Source organism: Schistosoma mansoni, chromosome 1 (genome assembly GCF_000237925.1).
Source record: "Schistosoma mansoni strain Puerto Rico chromosome 1, complete genome".
Taxonomy (NCBI): domain Eukaryota; kingdom Metazoa; phylum Platyhelminthes; class Trematoda; order Strigeidida; family Schistosomatidae; genus Schistosoma; species Schistosoma mansoni.
Genome location: NC_031495.1, coordinates 39,371,244 through 39,389,090, shown reverse-complemented (window position 1 = coordinate 39,389,090; position 17,847 = coordinate 39,371,244). Strand labels below are relative to the sequence as shown.

The following is a 17,847-nucleotide window of genomic DNA, read 5'->3' as shown; positions in this document are numbered from 1 at the left end:
TTTATAATACTTGTGATATAGGCAATACCGAGGCAATCCGCACAGTATGCACATATGCTATTAAGAGACTGATGAATTGCAGTCCTAAACACCAATGGGAAGATTCAAACAAACAATACAAAAATGAATTAAATGTTGAACTTGATATACAGAATTTCATCGATCAGCACAAGAGACTTAATATGAAATTAATTACTAATACATGATAAATCAATGCATGAATATTTCAGTCCAACAGAAACTTAACCGGAGTTCAACTTACTAGTTAATGTCACTGATTAAATCCCAAGACCAGAGTCAATTTTTTTTATCATATTCACTTTTAATGGTCAACTTATCAATGAAATAAACGTTCACTTTAACGTGAGAAGATCTGTATCATGTTAACAGTACAGTGAAAATGTAACAAATCGTATTTGGTGAAAATGAAAAAGATGTCTATAAAATCAAGTCAAATCATACTAAACAAATATATTAATAAAATGTATTATAACTTACACAGTGTAAATCATTACTCAGGGGAATAGCTACATCTAATGGATTTGATAATGAATTCTTTCTAGTAAGTGGAAATGATCGGTCATTCAAAGAATTAGATAGTAGATTATCATTATCATGTGAATGATTTAATGTATATGGATATAATATTGAAGATGATTGGGAATGACGCAGTCCCGTTGAATGTTTTACAGATCGTTTTAGTTTCATTTTATTATAACAACTATTATTAGTATTATTGTTATTATCATTAATGTTAGAAGTATGTAGTTTGTCAATTTCATTTTGTCGTGTTATTTTAACACTAGAGTTATTACTATTATTACTATCATTAGTAGTATTATTTTTATTGTTATTATTGAATGAACCAATGCTGGAACAACTACTACTATTCATATTTATTGTCTCACTTATACTGGATGTACCGTTAGAATTACTGTGTGGTAAGGATCCACTTAAATGACGATGATGAAGCTTATTGTCGCCATTTAATCCAGCAAAACTAGTGATATTCACTCCTGGTCGAGGTGTATTAATGACAGAGGATGACGTAGTTGTCTGTTTCATTTCTTTCCTATTAAAAAGCGAATAAAACATTTTCGAATTAATTTAGAAATTTTAATTCTAAAAACAATAAATTGAAGTGTCGCAACAAACAAACTGTCGTTAAACTATAACGTTTAAAATACAACTTTCTATTTTTAAATAATCCATAGGTGTGCTTTTTTTCTTAAGTACCATCGGTAGGTACTTTTGTGTACAAGAGGTGATTTGGTTTTCTTAATAAAACTTAATTCCATAATTAAACTGAAGTCAATATCGATTGTAATTTATCATGTCCTAATTTTCAATAACATTTGAGGTATATGGGCGGTAAACGTTCACCGAAAATTTTTCAAATTTACTGTAATGAGTATCTGAGTAGCTAATGAAAATTAAGACACACAAACAATTGTTTAAAAGAGTTTTGTGTCTATCCATGTTTGTGTTGTCCAACTTACAAATATTATCCTACTGGACGCATGATATGCATCTGAATAGGTAAATATAACCTAAGATATGGATTAACCATACGTATACATACCAACATAAAGTTATTAAACTCAAAAAAAGTTGGACTTTTTCAGCCATATATACGTAATGTTATATCCTAGCGAAGACTAAATTATGAGTAACTTCTAAGAACTATTTATGGACTAACACTATACATATATCTTTACTATATAACTGTTAAGCAACTAAACTACATATATTCATATTCCTCTTATTATAAGTTTTTATCTGATCGGTTGATTACTGTTATATGATTTACCATTCTCAAGTTATTCTCAATCTATTAGTCACAGTCTCTCACAACCACAGACACTTTCTGGCATGATCTTGTACAAATGTTATTTCCTATTTTATGGTGTGATGTCGTCTGATTTCGCTTGTATAGAAATCAAGTATGTTTGAAATATATAATTAGTTTCGCAGAGGCTGAGATTGGCATTCTGGACTTAACAGACAGGGCTAAGAAGAAAATGGACCATTCGGAACTCTAGGCTGCTCGTACTGGTGTATACGTCATTTGTTGGGTCGTATAAGTCAGAGTATCTAAATTGGCAATCGTATTTCGCGATAATCGTGTAGCTAAGTACATAACACGTAAGATAAGATCGTTGGAGTTAAAAACTTTTAAAAAGATCCTAGGTGATTTTAACTAACAAATGATACAAGCTTTTAAGAATTTTAGCATTCTATATTAATGTATTCTTTAATTAACATTATACAACTACGAGAATCTTGAACAAATTTTATTCTCAACGTTGCTTTTACTGGATAATGGAGTAGTTTGAATTATTTGTAGTTCAGTTTCAGTCAACGAATCAGATGCGATATATAACGTGACGCATACGTGGATAAGATCAAGTTGACACATCACATCAGTACAGAGAAATGACATCAAGCGGATACCAAAGAAGTAGAAATAGTAACAGTATGAGTAGTAGAAAATACTAGGCATAGACAATATAGCTCTAGAAGAAAGGATAGATTTACAGAATAAAGAGAATAGGATGATTTTGAAACTAAAGATCTAAGGAAAGACAAAGAGCAGATACATCAGCGCTAATGTGAGATCATAAACCACGTCACCGGACGTCTCCAATCACCGGTTACGATAATCGAGTAGACCCAAATTAAGTATTTGTCAACCAACAAAATGGCTCGGGCCAACTGGCAATGACTGATGTCACGAGTCTTGGTTTGGTCACCCTTAGCCCTCTAAGGGTGTCTCGTCATGCGAATGCGTTATGGCAACTTGGGTCAATGCACATATGTCTCAGACTCTACGTTGGTATTGACTGAACCTAGCCTTCTTCCAACTTACTCTTACACCAGAAAACATGGCGCGTTGAGGCAGGTGGTGGTTGGGCAAATGCAATACATAGTCTACTTTCGTTCATTTGAAAAATTTACCAACGAAAACATTAATTCGAGAGAGTTTATTTACTCGGTGCAAGTTTCATGAATTCGGTCAAGTTTATGTTCGTGTGACAAACTCTATTAGACATTACTTAGGCAGTGAAATGAAGAAATAGATGTGAAGCTGTAACATAAAACTAAAAAGTCAAATATTTTAACAAACAAGCCTCTGTTTCATAACTGAAACAATGAAAACTTATATTGTCACACTACCTCTATATTACTTTTAAAATGATTTTTACTAATACAATGACCATGCATTATTCTTTGAAAGTAAGCAAAAATTATGAATCAAATCAACAAATCCGTTAGGGTACTACTACCTAAATGTTTAGGCTTCAATGCACAAACGTGGATTAACTGAAATTAGATATATGAACACAAGTGAATCACAATTTCATGGTAGAAAGATATCCTGCTTTCTAGGAGAACAAACGATCAATCAACCATTTTCATATTCTTGGTGAAAATTTATTGATCTATTACAACAGACTATCTAAGTCTGTTGATCCTCATCTAGAAAAAGTCAACCTGCTTATCTAGTTAGTGAACCGTAAGTTTGTGAGGAAGATAAGGACGTTACTACCCGACAGCTTGAAATAAATTAAGCAACATCTGAGCTTGCAACTAGAAAGTTGATAGTCCACTTCTTAAGCCATTGAGCTTGTATTGTTAATCTTTACAGTTATATACATCAGGTTAAATCTTTCAACGATCCCATGTCAAAGAAAGAACCTAGTATTACTTGACAGAATGTTGTTGTTGTGTTATAAAATGAAGTAACCCAACTTAATGGAGATAGTAAAAATTCAACAAGTTTATTTAAAACTAAGACCGAGTCGTTACCAATTATACAAATCGACGAGGGAAACATTGGAGGTTAATTAAGGACAGCATAAATTGGACTTTTCCATCTCAGACTGTGAGGCTAGATGATTTCAAATCCTACAGGAAGAATCAGTCCCATCAATATTGTAGGTACATCATATTAACGAATGTCGATTAGCAAGAAACCTACGTCCAACATTTCCTACCAACTAGTAGATACAACCCTATAATAAGTCCAAGTCAGACAGACAGAAATCATCAACATACAACCTGGCAAAAATGTGCATTGGCACAAGTTCCCATACCTGATTAAAATAACAATGTTATTATATTAATACTAAAGTTTTAAACTACATATAACACTCCAAATATAGAACATACCAATATTTTTGTAACCAAAACGATTGTTCAAAAGAAGAGGAATTCAAAACAGCTAAAGCTTCTTTACCCATCTCATAGGTTGTTCGCTCTTTAGATGACTTGGCACAATTAAATTCCGATAATTTTGTTCGATATCCGGAAGACAAGTGAAGAGTTTTCTTCCGAAATTCCATAGCATCATCTACATTATTAAATTCCAAAGTAAAATTGACACTCTAAAATGAATTAAAAATTAGAAATTTTATTCTCAAGAGAACTGCATAATAAAAACAGTATAACTATTTGACATGACCAAATATACTACTGATTTATTGTATCAATGTAAAATGAGTAGTAATGAAGAGCAAAAGTTAGAAAATAAGTCTGAAGAGTAACGAAAACTCAACATTTAATAGAAAAAGTTATGTAACCAAACATATGATAACATGATTCTGTTTGAAGATGCAGACTATAACGTATAATCTTTTGGACGCCTTGGATAATATAATGGAATTGTTTAGAATGTATTTCTTTCCTTTTAAATACAAAATATTTTAGAAGTCAGTGGTCAATGACTAGTTTGACTAAAACTATGTAGTAATAGTAACTGAGACGATCAGTTGCATATAACTTTACTGATTGGCGACTGATAAAATCTCAGCACGGATACAAATCGTTTGTTTAGCTTTTTTTCAAGATATAACACTAGTGATACAGGTAATTTATTCATTCACCTATCAAACACCGGATATACTGAGCAACATTCTGCTCTGTATTACTCAAAGGCTAACTTGGCCCTTGAATAGATTACCTAGAATAAAACTTTCCCAAGAATTAGGACAACAGATATAAATGAACGATATTGTTTTCAATTAGACCATCATCAGGATTTACTTTAATATACAGTAATATTTATATGCATATACGAAATCATTAAACCAATCAAGGCAGTTTATGAGCCAGTGATTACAGTGGAATAGATTACATAAATAAACATAATAAGTAAAGAGTACAACTTGATAGTATGACGACAGGGATACTAGTTATGGTAAGAATCAATGTTTCATAATAGGAAGTAGATCAACGACTTGAAAAATATAGACACAAATAAAGTTCATAAAAACTATAAGATTATGTAATAAGTCTCCAGACAATTGGGTAATGAAGCGTACATTCGGAAAAAAGGGTGGGAGAGTGTGAAGAAAAATAAACGAGCAAAGAGTATGGGAAGTAATAATGAATAAAATCTTTTATTAAGGCTATTTCGGTCAAGAATGACTAAACAGAAACCGCTGAAACTGAAGTACTGACAATCATATGGATTTCCCAAGAATCCTCCCAATCACTTAATTTTTCTTACATGTTTTACAATACACTCAGAAAGTTTAAGCAACTTTCATGTCACATCATTGTAAACGTGAAACATTTATGATGTAAAACATTGAATAAATATTTAGAGATACTGTACGAAACTGATGATAAGAACAGTTTCTCAGTATTATCCAAGATGTAAAATACACTACATTTATTGGTTGGATATTATCAGTAACAACCTACTGTGATAGAGAACAAATCAGCTTCCAGCTGAAGAGGAAGTTAGGAAAGGACGCTGGAGATGGATACAACACATTGAGGAAATCATCAAATCGCATCACGAGACAAGCCCTAACTTGGAATTCTCATGACAAAAGGCAAAGAGGCAAACAAAAGAATATATTGCGCAGAGAAATGAAATCGGATATTAAAATAGAATAAATAGCACTTGACAACAACTGGAAAGGAGAGAGCAGCACAGGGTTGATTACAGAATTATGATCAGCGGTCAATGCTCCAAAAAGAGTATAAGACTGAAGTACGTAAGTAACCGTCCTTGATCGACAACTGAAATACAAAGGGAAAGATACCACATAAGAGAACACTAGATCTCCATAGAATAAATATTCCATTAGGAATTAACATATAAATAGAATATGAATCCCACCTTAAATACATCTACTCAACGATATTTGAGTAAGTTTCAGTAAGATAATTATTACCTCTGCATTGACCTGTAGTACGTTATCATAGGTATTCACATTTGTCCTGCAGATTTCATCGTAAAAGCAGTAAAAGTATAATTTACTAATAAATCTTTCAAACTTAAGACAGTTATTCTTGGAGTTTTGTGCTAAATTCAAAACGCAGTAGTGGTAAGCTTGTACTTTGTGTACGAACGAAGTAAAACTTACCAATATGTAGATAACAGGATGTGTAAAATCGATTTTTAAAAATGATGAGTTTAAAAAACAGGGATGAACCCGACTAACTCATGAAATGTGTTAGGTAAGCGCACTCCCCAAATATAACTTATAAGAAAGGAAATTAATTTGAATTAAGATGAATTTCCGTTAACATTACATTATTATTCGGTATGAACTCCGTTCATGAACTTTCAATACAGTTTTACAATGATTTATATTTAGTGACAAATACTTAGTTCATCAATCCAAATCACTGTAATTGGTATATCATTGATCAACTAAAATGTACTTTAGAAGAGATGTACTGAGATTATCATCAAGAAGCTTCAATCATTAAACTGGTTTTTTTGTACTAATTAGTGCGGCAGGGAAAAATGGATAGAAGTAATCCTATTCACTGTATTGAAGTTGCAGTTGCGAAACACTAGCATAGGGAACGAATCACTCAAATGATAATGAAAAAGTGGTGAGTTTTTCGAAAAAATAATAAGGAATTTGTACTAAAACGTACATCGTGTTGTAATGTGATTTGTGAATTTTTCAAAATAACTTATAGGTTCTTCAGCTTTAAAATCAAATGGTTATTTGCATGAATACTTATTAATAAGAGTATAAAGCATAATCTCACTCCAACCTCAAATGCCAACCCAATTTTTTAACTAAATTTAACCATAAAACTATAAATCAAATACCTAAACTTACTCGTAATTCTTTTTCAGTTTTTAACTAAGAAATTATTCCTACGGTCTAAATCACGAATTGATAGCAGTTTGATCACCACTGAAAACCTAGAAGCACTGGACAACCGGTCCATCTTGATGTGGGACTCCTCTCAAGAGATTATCCACGACCCTACACAGGAGAATCGAACTCAGGACCTTTAGTCTCGCGCTCTAATGATTAACCTTTAAACCACTTGCTCGGCATCCAACGGTGTTAATGTCTAACTTCAACCAGCCCATGATCTTTTGCAACCCTTCATCTGATGAATGAGGTGGATAACTATCTCACACTTGACACGCTTGTAAGACCAAAGGTCATGGGTTCGACTTCAGCGTGGAGTCGTGGATGGACACTGCAGAGGAGTCCCATACTAGGACGAAACGGCTGTTCAGTGCTTCCAGGTTCCCAGTGGTGGTCTAGCTAATATCATTTCGCGATTTCAACTGTGAAAATATTACAATTTCCATACCCCCCATACTGACAAATTATTTGTTTAGATCACTCGGATCCCGACCGGCTAAAAGTTGCCGAAAGTCATCGTCAGTGAAGTATGATTTAACTGTAAATAATAATATGAAAAAATATATATATCAGTAATTTAGGGTGAAATTCTACAGAGGTGAAAGGAAGAAGCTTACAGAAAATTGAATATTTTCTTTATCTATTGGTTTCTGGTAATCACTTTTTAGACTTTTCAAAAACACTGGATTCTTTGAATATGTTTCATTGTCCGAATCAATATCACTTGTGTTATTCACTTTAGGATGTAATGAGTCATTGTCACGATTGGAAACAACATAAAGTTTAAGCTGTTGATTTGTACGTTTCTTTTCATCGGCAGATATGTTGACTAATCGCTTTCCAGTAACAAGAAGGCAAATACCAGATTCTAGAAAAGATGAAAGTTTTTTCATGTGTTAAGTACTACATGTAATTCCAACTAAAACACAGTAGGTTTTTAACATTTTTTCATATAAATGCGTTATTCAGAACATTAGCTGCGTATGACGGAACTAGTAAATAATGCTGACGTCTGATGAGATTTGTAACCCCTTCAGTCTATCTAATAACTACTCAAAATGAAATTTTAAAATATTTTATTGATAAATTCTAGACGCACACTAGGTCATTCTCTTCTACTAAACCCATTAGAACTACATTTTCTCCTCAAAATCTAAAACGGTCTTAGAGGACTTGAACGATGGTGGGAAGATAAAACGTGAAAGAATGAAGTAACGGGATTTAATTTCGACAACCGTAGAGAAATTTAAAACGAAGAGAATAGCAATGAGACAATTGTATTATCATAAGTGAGGTGGGGAGGGGGGGTAACTTGAATGGGAAAAAACTGATCTCACCTAAATTTTGCATAGTACATATTTTATGGCCATGGTTAATGTTTTTGTTGAACACACTACGGTACTTCGGTTCGTAAAAAATCTCTTACTCCTGTTATTTTACTAGTAACGTAAAATAATAGGCAATTTCTAACATTAATAAGTAGTGAGTAGATGGGAATGAAAATGTGAGACAACTCCGTTTTATATTAAAACTTTAATGGTTCAATGTTTGCATGCTGCAGTTAGCAAGATGTGAGTTTAAAGAATAGATTGTTCTTAAACTTTGGAGTTATCCATTGGATTAGTGATTTACAGCAGTTACCTATTCATTAAATAGTTATCAGTTTCTATCAAAGTACCAATGAGAATATCAGCAATTGATCGAATGGAGACATAGTCTACAGACAATTACCAGATAGAATACCAAATAAATGCCGTTAGAAGTTACTTTCAGACGAAATGAAAATACTGAATAAAAGTAACAGATTAAAAAGACAATATGTCGAGATTGGATAATGTCGTTTAATTCAGATTTGCGACATTTAGAAACTCTTACAACCTATATTATTATTCAAAGGTTTCATTCGGTCGCGCATTGATTTTAGTTAGGATACTACTGAGAACTAGGGAGCACTGAACAGCTGCTTCGTTCTAGCATGGGATCAATCTGCGACGAATATAACCTACAAATTAAATCACAAAACCCCTTCAGATAAACTATAATATTCAGATCACTAGTGACTTCATTCAAAATGTTTCCGCAATTCTAGTGGGAAGTAGTCACTGGTGGAGGTTTAGACATATTAGGAGTGAAACAGTTGTCATTAATGGGGCTGGATTACCGTAGAGCTGCATCACAAGCTGATTAGACATGGAATTGTACCCAGTGGTTCAAATGGTAAGGCATTCATTGAGAGAGAGAGAGAGAAGACCACTTATAATTGTACAGTGTAAAATATATGAAGAGTTATACAACAAAGAATATTTTAAATGTGATTAGGTTGTTACTTCCCAATCCCCCATTGTTGTTCTTGTAAATATTAGTTTTTTTTAAAAAGACGTTTTGCTCAGTGTATTATTTCAGTCGATAGTATGTCGTGATCTGTTTGATAGTAAAGATTTCGAATTGATTGAGTTTTTCCCTTTTTTGCTTATATGGAAAAAAAACTTTGTATAAGCTACTAATGGTCATTTGGTCATAATCAATATAGAGTCTGACACAGATATGCATTACCCTAAGTTTATACACCAGCATTAGCACAAAGAAATGAAAATGACGAAATGAATAGCAATAGACAAAAATGATGATGATTAGACTAAACACTCAAAATATAGTTCGGACAGATAGAAAAGATATGCATAAAGGAATGAAAAAGCCCAAGATCTACAGTAAGATAAAGAATAAATAAACCTGCGACACTGTGATCGATACAGATTTATATCATTCAAAATCCCTAACAACTGTGTGTAAGGTATCTACTATCCTTGTTAAGCTCATGACTAAACAATTAACGAACATGTTTTTGGACTAATACACAGGCAAACTGATTGCGCTTAACATAAATGTTGAACAATATCTCACACGATATACATCGAACTAACCGCGTCAGGTGAGACAGTTACAAACCAAAAACAATGGATAAGGGTTGTGCAGTATCTTGAATGGGTTGAAGTTAGACATTAACACCATTGGATACCGGGCTACTGGTTTAGAGATTAATCATTAGCGCGATAGACCGAAGGTTTTGAGTTTGACTTCCGTGTGCAGAGTCGTGGATGCTCACTGCCGAATAGTCTCATACTAGGACGGAACGGCTATCCAATGTTTCCGGGCTTTCAGTGGTGGTCCAGCTACGATCAGTTCGTGACTTGAAAACTGGATATTCTACAATTTCTCCAAAACCTATACTCATAAACTATAATAATAATCTAAGCTTGTGTGAATACATATATCCCTTAGTTATTTTGCTAGACTTTGGGAGTACAACTGAGTGAAATGGTGGGAAGAAACAAAAAGAGAGTAAGAGATCATATATAACCACAGTAATCCAAACCCATCCACTATCAAATTTTAGTATGCACGTGGAAATAGTACAATAATCGATCTTATGACCTGACGAGAACAAACATCAACATAGTAAAAATAGAAAACTTATAGCAGCATACAAATGTAAGTTTATTTGTCATTATAAAAATGCTGATTAGTTACCTACATAAAACTTGGTGTTAGTTAATTAAGTCTTAACAAAGATAACATGTATATGCTTTAACAAACCTACCACTCCATAGGTGTCAAATGATTATAGCACTTAGCAGAGTATAGAAACAACCTCTGTTTTGTTCTTAAACTTAGTATAGCTAAAAAAAATTGTTGTCGCACTATATACAGTTGTCCTTATTAATTGAACATGTACAGTTACTTTTCTGAAGCTTAAAAATGTAGGTAGATATGATTGTAAATACACGTAATCCTGTAAATTCTTACATAAATTTTATTTAATATATGATTGTACACACTTCATGTGAAACCTGAAGTGTAATTACATGAACGACGAGACTATAACTTATGGACGAATCAATCAGATTAGAGATGGATCTAGGATTTTGGCACGAAATTCATTCACTTATTTGGCAAAATACCATTTTGGCATCATAGCTGGTGTTAGTTCGAGATAAACTTATTAAATCTAATTCCTAACCCTTGCGTTCAACTGTAAATCCTAATCGTAACTCCTCACACCAACATATAAGCTCCATTTAACCCTAGTAAGTAGCTGGACATTCCAAGGTCACCTTAACGTTGCTCAAAGGTCGTTCAAAAATTATAGGGATACCTGTAAGCTAGTGATTTAACCAACCATTAACCATTATGTAAAACTGTTTATTTTCGGTTGATATTATTATCAATATTATTATCATTCTGTGAACCTAAATTACTTTCAACATAACAGAAATAAAAGTGAGGCCCAGATAACAGGCAGTCAGTCAGTCAATCATACGCAACATAGAATCTGGGCATATATGTGTATCGGATTAAGTTGGCATACTATGTCAGTACGGTGAAATACCAGAGTAGATGTACCCGTGCTATTTTGACCAATTCTGAACCATATTACTTAACTTCAACAATCAGTAACGATAATCGAGCGAACCCCAACCGAGTAGTCAAGCCCTACTAACACTACTTGGAACAGCCATCAATCACTTTATAAATTGATGCTGGGTTTTAGTTTGCTATATTTATTCAGTATCATAAGCCTGACCTCAGCATTGGCCACTCGGTTTCCCAGCATAAATAAAAACCAAGTATAACCAACTCTCATTAAGATCTAAAATTACTGATCTCCTCTTCAATTTTCTTCCATTAGGATCTATATACTAGGAAAATAAAAATGAAAATAAATGACAAATTTCTAAGGTGTTCAAATTTCAGTTTAAAAAACATATAACCTCAAATCGTAATTTGTTAACAGCACTGTTACAATGGTCAGAAAAGAAGGATTAATTACTCTATGATCTACAACCTTACTCTCTGTCAATTATTTATTAGTAGACAAGTAACTAATGACCATACCACCTTAATTTCCTAATATAAATTGACTTAGATAACTCACGGTCTTGTCATTTGGTGCTGATTCAGTTTGAATTGAAAACTCGGTTTTGGTTACCTTATCTATTTCAGTCACCGTATCAATCAGTTGAGCAGTTATATAAATATTTTAGTGCGACATTGAATACAATTTACTGTTAAAATATCGGGTATTAATTAAACCAGCAAACTTTGCTTTTAATGTTTCGACTCTATGATTCTCTTTCGAGATTATGATGGTTGAAATAAAATAACTGTAAACTTACTTCAGAAACAAAGAAATATCTTACCTGTTGCCTCACAAGAGAAGTCTTCATCCAAAACAATCAAATCAATCAATGCTGGAATATCAGATTGATCCGAAATCAAATTCTTGGCTCGAGAGAAAATAAACAGGCTAATTTTTTTAATCCCAAGAAAAAGCAATAAAAAATAAAGACGGAAGCAATAAAGAGCTTACTAATTGGAGAAAAGTGAAGTCATTACACAGAAGTCTATGAAATTCTTTTAGTGATATCTCAAAACTAAAGCTACAAGTTTGTGACGTCTTTTTTTAAAAAAAGCCGACATTGTAAATTTGCTTGTAAGAATAATGCATCTACATATTTTCCTCAGATATTCCATCGCTTGGGTCCTTATAGTTATTTAACACACAGAGCAAAGGGATATAGGTAATGACTTACAATTTATAAATAGCCAGTTGTTACAGTGTGGGGGTATAAATTTTTGAATAGATGGGGATTGAGATAGTCAAAATTAATTAATAAAGTGCTGACTGGTAAATGAACCCAATGGTGAAATAAGGCTGAGTGATAACTTTATGTGACCGGAATATTGGCTCCAGACCACAAATCAACTTATATTAAAGAAAATGTCATTTAGCCAGGTTTTTGTTTGATACGATGCCCAAGGATTACGCCTGACAGTCACAACTAATTAAAGAATGAGTGGCCTACAAGCTAATTTCCTCCAGTCACCTACGATATTTAATCATGTCTATTTTGTGTTTATATTTTGAATATATAAGCAAGTTATCTTATTACACGAAAAACAGCTCATCTGGATAATGGTCTTGTCTTTGATTTCTAATTATTCGGCGGTCTAGGTCAATAATATGGTCTCGTATTAGTAGCATCAGTTGGTTAGCTAGTGATAATAGACAGTGGCATCATAAAAGACTACTACTACTGGAGTTAAGCTCCGCTACCATAGTGGTCAATGAATTTGAACTTCCTTCACATTTACAATGGATCTCTGAGCTGTCTACAACTTCTAGTTGTTTGTTTTACATTACAACGTAGTATGAGTACAATGACGTTCACAAGCCAATACACAAAATATTTCACAAAACCTACTTACAAATCAAGTAGTGAGAAAGTGAGACTAAATGATAGAAAGCTCACAGTTCAAACAAATGAGCTGTGAACATTAATCCTGAACAGAAAATGAAACGAGAATTTCGCGACGAACTACAAGTTTCAAGGTTAATCCTCGTCACAAATTCTCTATAATTTGGATCAAGTTTAACCTATTTATTAAAAAGTGGACCGGTTTACTCAAAAAAGAGTATCCATATTACAGTAAATAGCTTCTTAGTTGTTAGACAACATAAAAAACGTGTATTTCCCAATTTCTCAATCATATCACATGGTATTTGTATTGCTTTACTTCACCTGGGGAAGAACTGAATTCGCGTCTTCAATAAACACAAACATGAATATAATACTCTTAAACTGGCAAAACAAATTTGTTACTTGGAAAACCTGTCTGAATACTAGTGTAACTCTAATTTATTCACTACTGAATTACGAGTAGCACTTTACAGTAAGTAAATTTCAGCCCTCATAAAATAAAACAAATATTGAACATACGCGCTTTTATCAGAAGAACGATTCTGGACGACAGAAACTATAGTCTCAGTTCTTGATCTATTATTAAGTATATTTACAGGGAAAACCTAAAACAAAGAAAAACGAAACAACAAATCAAAGGCTTATATTAAGTAACTCTAGACTATAGTCTCAACAAACCGAGTATATTTTACAGTAGTGCTTGTAGTATATATATATATATATATGATTATTTTTCGAAATTAATTGCTTTTACAGAACTGTATTCAGGTAATGAAAACCAACCAAATGAAATAAATTTATAGTTTTACGATTGCTGCTTTGAGGTCGTTGCTCAAATTTACCCACTGTAGTTTCAGACAGCTGCACAAAGACGTTTCTTTCGGTCAGTGACAAAAGGAAATCTTTTTCTTCAAATATCGTCACAACACGAAAAACACATGGGTAGTTGATGGCGATGCCAGTGCATTTTATTGTGAAGGATTTAAGTGCCAAGTCATATTGGCGTTGAATATCAGTATTTCCCCCTATTTAACGCAATGTTCTCTTAAACAAATACTGTTCACTGCATAGAGATCGATTAGCTCACTAAGCTATTTTGTAACGTGTAGTGGGCAATCAGCGGTGCATAGCCATTGAGTCAGAGAACACAAAGCCAATCAGTCTTGCGTTCAAACTTTTTAAAACTTTATTAGATAGCTCTATTACCACTTGTAATCTTTCAGACAAACAAATTCCAGGGACTTAACTACACAGGATAATGATAATTGAGGAAAGTTCTATGTTTTAAGGCGACAACCTGTAAGTGATTTCCAATCAACTTCCACCACAGTGGTTACATATGGGCATTGAACATTTCAACCAACTGGTTCTTGATCTATTATCATGAGTATTTATAAACTAAGCATGTATATAAACCTCTGCAGAGGTTTTAAGACATGTCTTAAAACAGACGTTTCCACAGCATTTATACAGAGAGGACTACTATCAAAACTCTTACCCGAGGATTTATTTTATTATTTATTTAAACACATAAATATTGGTACAAAAAGCACCAGATAAATATGCGCCTCACAAATCTCATTTGATTTGTGTGAGGGCTGAGATACTGCCCAGGTGCCCAAACCGAAGCAGGTGGTTTTCTTAGGGAGTCACACCCCGAGCCTTTGACCTAAAAGTCTGATCCACAAGGCAGTGGAGCATCGTGAGGAGATGCAGTCCCATGGTAGCCGGTGACCAACAATAGGTTCATGCGCCATTCGTTCCATCAGGATATTGGAGACCATGTGCACCATTGGTTTGGAATCAGGGTTTTCCAACTCCCCTAGGTGGACCCTCCATGTCCACCAACCCGGTTAAAGCGCCGGACATTCGCTTTTCGTCCTCTCACTTTCGTAAAAAACACTCCCGCCACGAGAAGGCAGTGAGTAGGACTTCCCTGGCAGAGGTTATATATTCGCGTGGCCATGTGAGAGCATTTCGAGAGGGAGAGCGGACTCTCCCCACTCTCGGCCGTACCAGGGCATTTGAGGGCTAAATGGAATGTCGCTGCCAGGAACGCTGCCCGAGGAACGCACACTAAATTCTTAAAATCAGTTCGTCGAATTTCAGCATTAAATATATCTACTCCACAGAATATTTGGAGTAGGAATTAAGCACAATATATATATTTCTACGTAGAGACTCACAAGTACACAATAATCATCACGAAGGTCCTGTTTGTTTACATGTGAATCCAAATATGACTGGACAACCTTCCCACACTTTAATATGTAGTGAGGTAAATCCATCTAACTAACAATACCACACTTTGTCATAGTAACCCTGTGAGAACCTGAACCCGCCAAAAGACACATTTGAACTATGCGCTATATTCACGTACAACTCTATGTACTGTTATTTCATTTACATATGTTCCTGAGTTGTGGGATATTTTCACTGGAAAACCTAGGACTTATTTATGGCTTCACTTATTTGAGAACCTCAAGGATCAAGGTGCTCATTTACTAGATTAAAACTTCAGGTTTAGAAATGTTTAGTAAACACAGAAAGCCTACGGTCTATGTCATTCCTTTTCTATTATGCTTCTGTGAGTGTCTAGTTTTCTCTTGAATGAGTCGATTGCAGGTGCGTTTATCACTGCTTCGGGTAACAGGTTCCAAGATTTGATAACTTGGTGCGAAAACCTGTATGCCATTGGCATTTCGTTCGCTCTTGGCTTCTCCACTCACCTGCTATGTACTCTGAGTTGTTCCAATCTAGTAAGAACAAAAGGAGAGGATGGACTAGGTCCACAACCATCTCTTAGTATTCCGTACATCAAAATAAGACCATCTCTAAAACTGAGGTAGGACAGAGTGAAAAGGTCTAACATTTCAAGTCGCTCTTTGAATGATAAATCCCTGAGTTCTGGAATTGGACGAGTAACTGCTCTCTGCACCTCTTTCAGAATATCCAAATCACCTTTTGAACAGGTGCTTGCAGCCTGAACGCAGCTTTCAAGTTTAGTCCTCACTTGGGTTGTGTATACTGTAACGAACATGGTAGTATTTAACTTCGTGAATGTCCATCTTGTAGCCCAAAGGGTTCTGAACCCCTTATCTGTGACCTCACAGCAGTGATCTGTGGCCATTAGATCATGACTCACTGTCATGCCAAGTCTCTTGTGGGATCAGACCACGAGTACAGTCACCTCCTCTATGCTTTACTTACCGTTTTATCTCCAAAGTGCATGTAGACACACCTGGCCTCATTGATGGGCATCAGCCATTTTTCAGACCAGCTAATCAGAATATCTAAGTCTGCCAGAAGTGTGCATGCATCTGCGTCTCCTGTTATTTCTCTCCAGATTTTTTGCATTTTCAGTGTGTAGTGACAGTGGGGACTCAACTGTAGTTGAGAGTTCATTTACGTGCAATAAAAAACGGTCAGAGACTGTGATAATTATGAGTTTTCGAATTACAGTATAAACTAAGAATCCCAGAAACAACGCAATTTAATCAAGAAGTATTAGATGAACACGAACGAATATATTGTATTTGGAATTCAAAGTCAAGCAGTCATCAAGTAAAAAAGAATCATTGGTTCACATAAACACCACATCCGCAACAGCCTAAAATGTAGTCTACGTGTCTGTAATTGATTGTACGTCTTCTTTTTAAGTTCATCCTGTGTCTGTCCGACGGCGTATCAGATAAAGTCTCTATATTATCTAGAATCTACTCGTTAGTGTTAGAATGAACAACCGAAATTAGAACGGACTCACTTGGGTTCTGGAATTGTATACAATCATCATGTCGGTTGTGTAGTGAAACCACTTATATCTAGAATTTGAGTCATAGGCTTTCCAACACTATACTCCCCCACGAATTAATGTTGGGTCCTTCCGTCTCAGTGTTATGACCAATTTGACGCTCTTAATTTGCATTATCTTCTCAAATCTAACGCATCGATTACTGTATGTGGGTATTTGAGGATATACGCTGATACATAATTTGAGGTATTCCATCATGTGAATTTGACTTGCATAAAAATTGTGATACATATTCTTTTTCTTATTCATATAAGAATACACAGATACATATGCATTGATATATGTAATTAACACATGGGATTCATCTAGGCTTGATTCACCTGAGAAACAATTAAATGGGCAACATGCATCTGCCTCATACTCATTAGGATAATCTTGGACTTTATTTGGATTCTCTGTCTGTGCGAAGGCCATATCTCGGCAAACTGGTTCTCTGATTGCTTCAGGAAAACTTGCTATTCCCTCTGATTCATCATGCCACTGACTAGTGATTCTACTCAACAGTAATTGTTCATGGGAATATTCAACATTTGATACAATAACATCAGAAATGTGACTAGAATCCGACTCATCTGGAACATGTTTGTCACATTCACTAAAGATATCTCTAGAGATAAATCCATTGTGACGACAAATAGCA

General features: G+C 34.4%; 1 protein-coding gene across 1 annotated transcript; it reads right to left on the bottom strand.

Moving 5' to 3' along the window:
* Positions 1 to 1,338: 1,338 nt before the first annotated feature.
* Positions 1,339 to 15,684, bottom strand: Smp_064200 (hypothetical protein; the record flags this gene model as incomplete). Its single annotated transcript, XM_018794366.1, has 6 exons — positions 1,339 to 1,423; positions 4,174 to 4,388; positions 7,754 to 8,004; positions 12,335 to 12,441; positions 13,916 to 14,001; positions 15,583 to 15,684. The coding sequence occupies 6 exons, from the start codon at positions 15,682 to 15,684 to the stop codon at positions 1,339 to 1,341; spliced, it is 846 nt and encodes a 281-aa protein (XP_018648786.1).
* Positions 15,685 to 17,847: the final 2,163 nt, after the last annotated feature.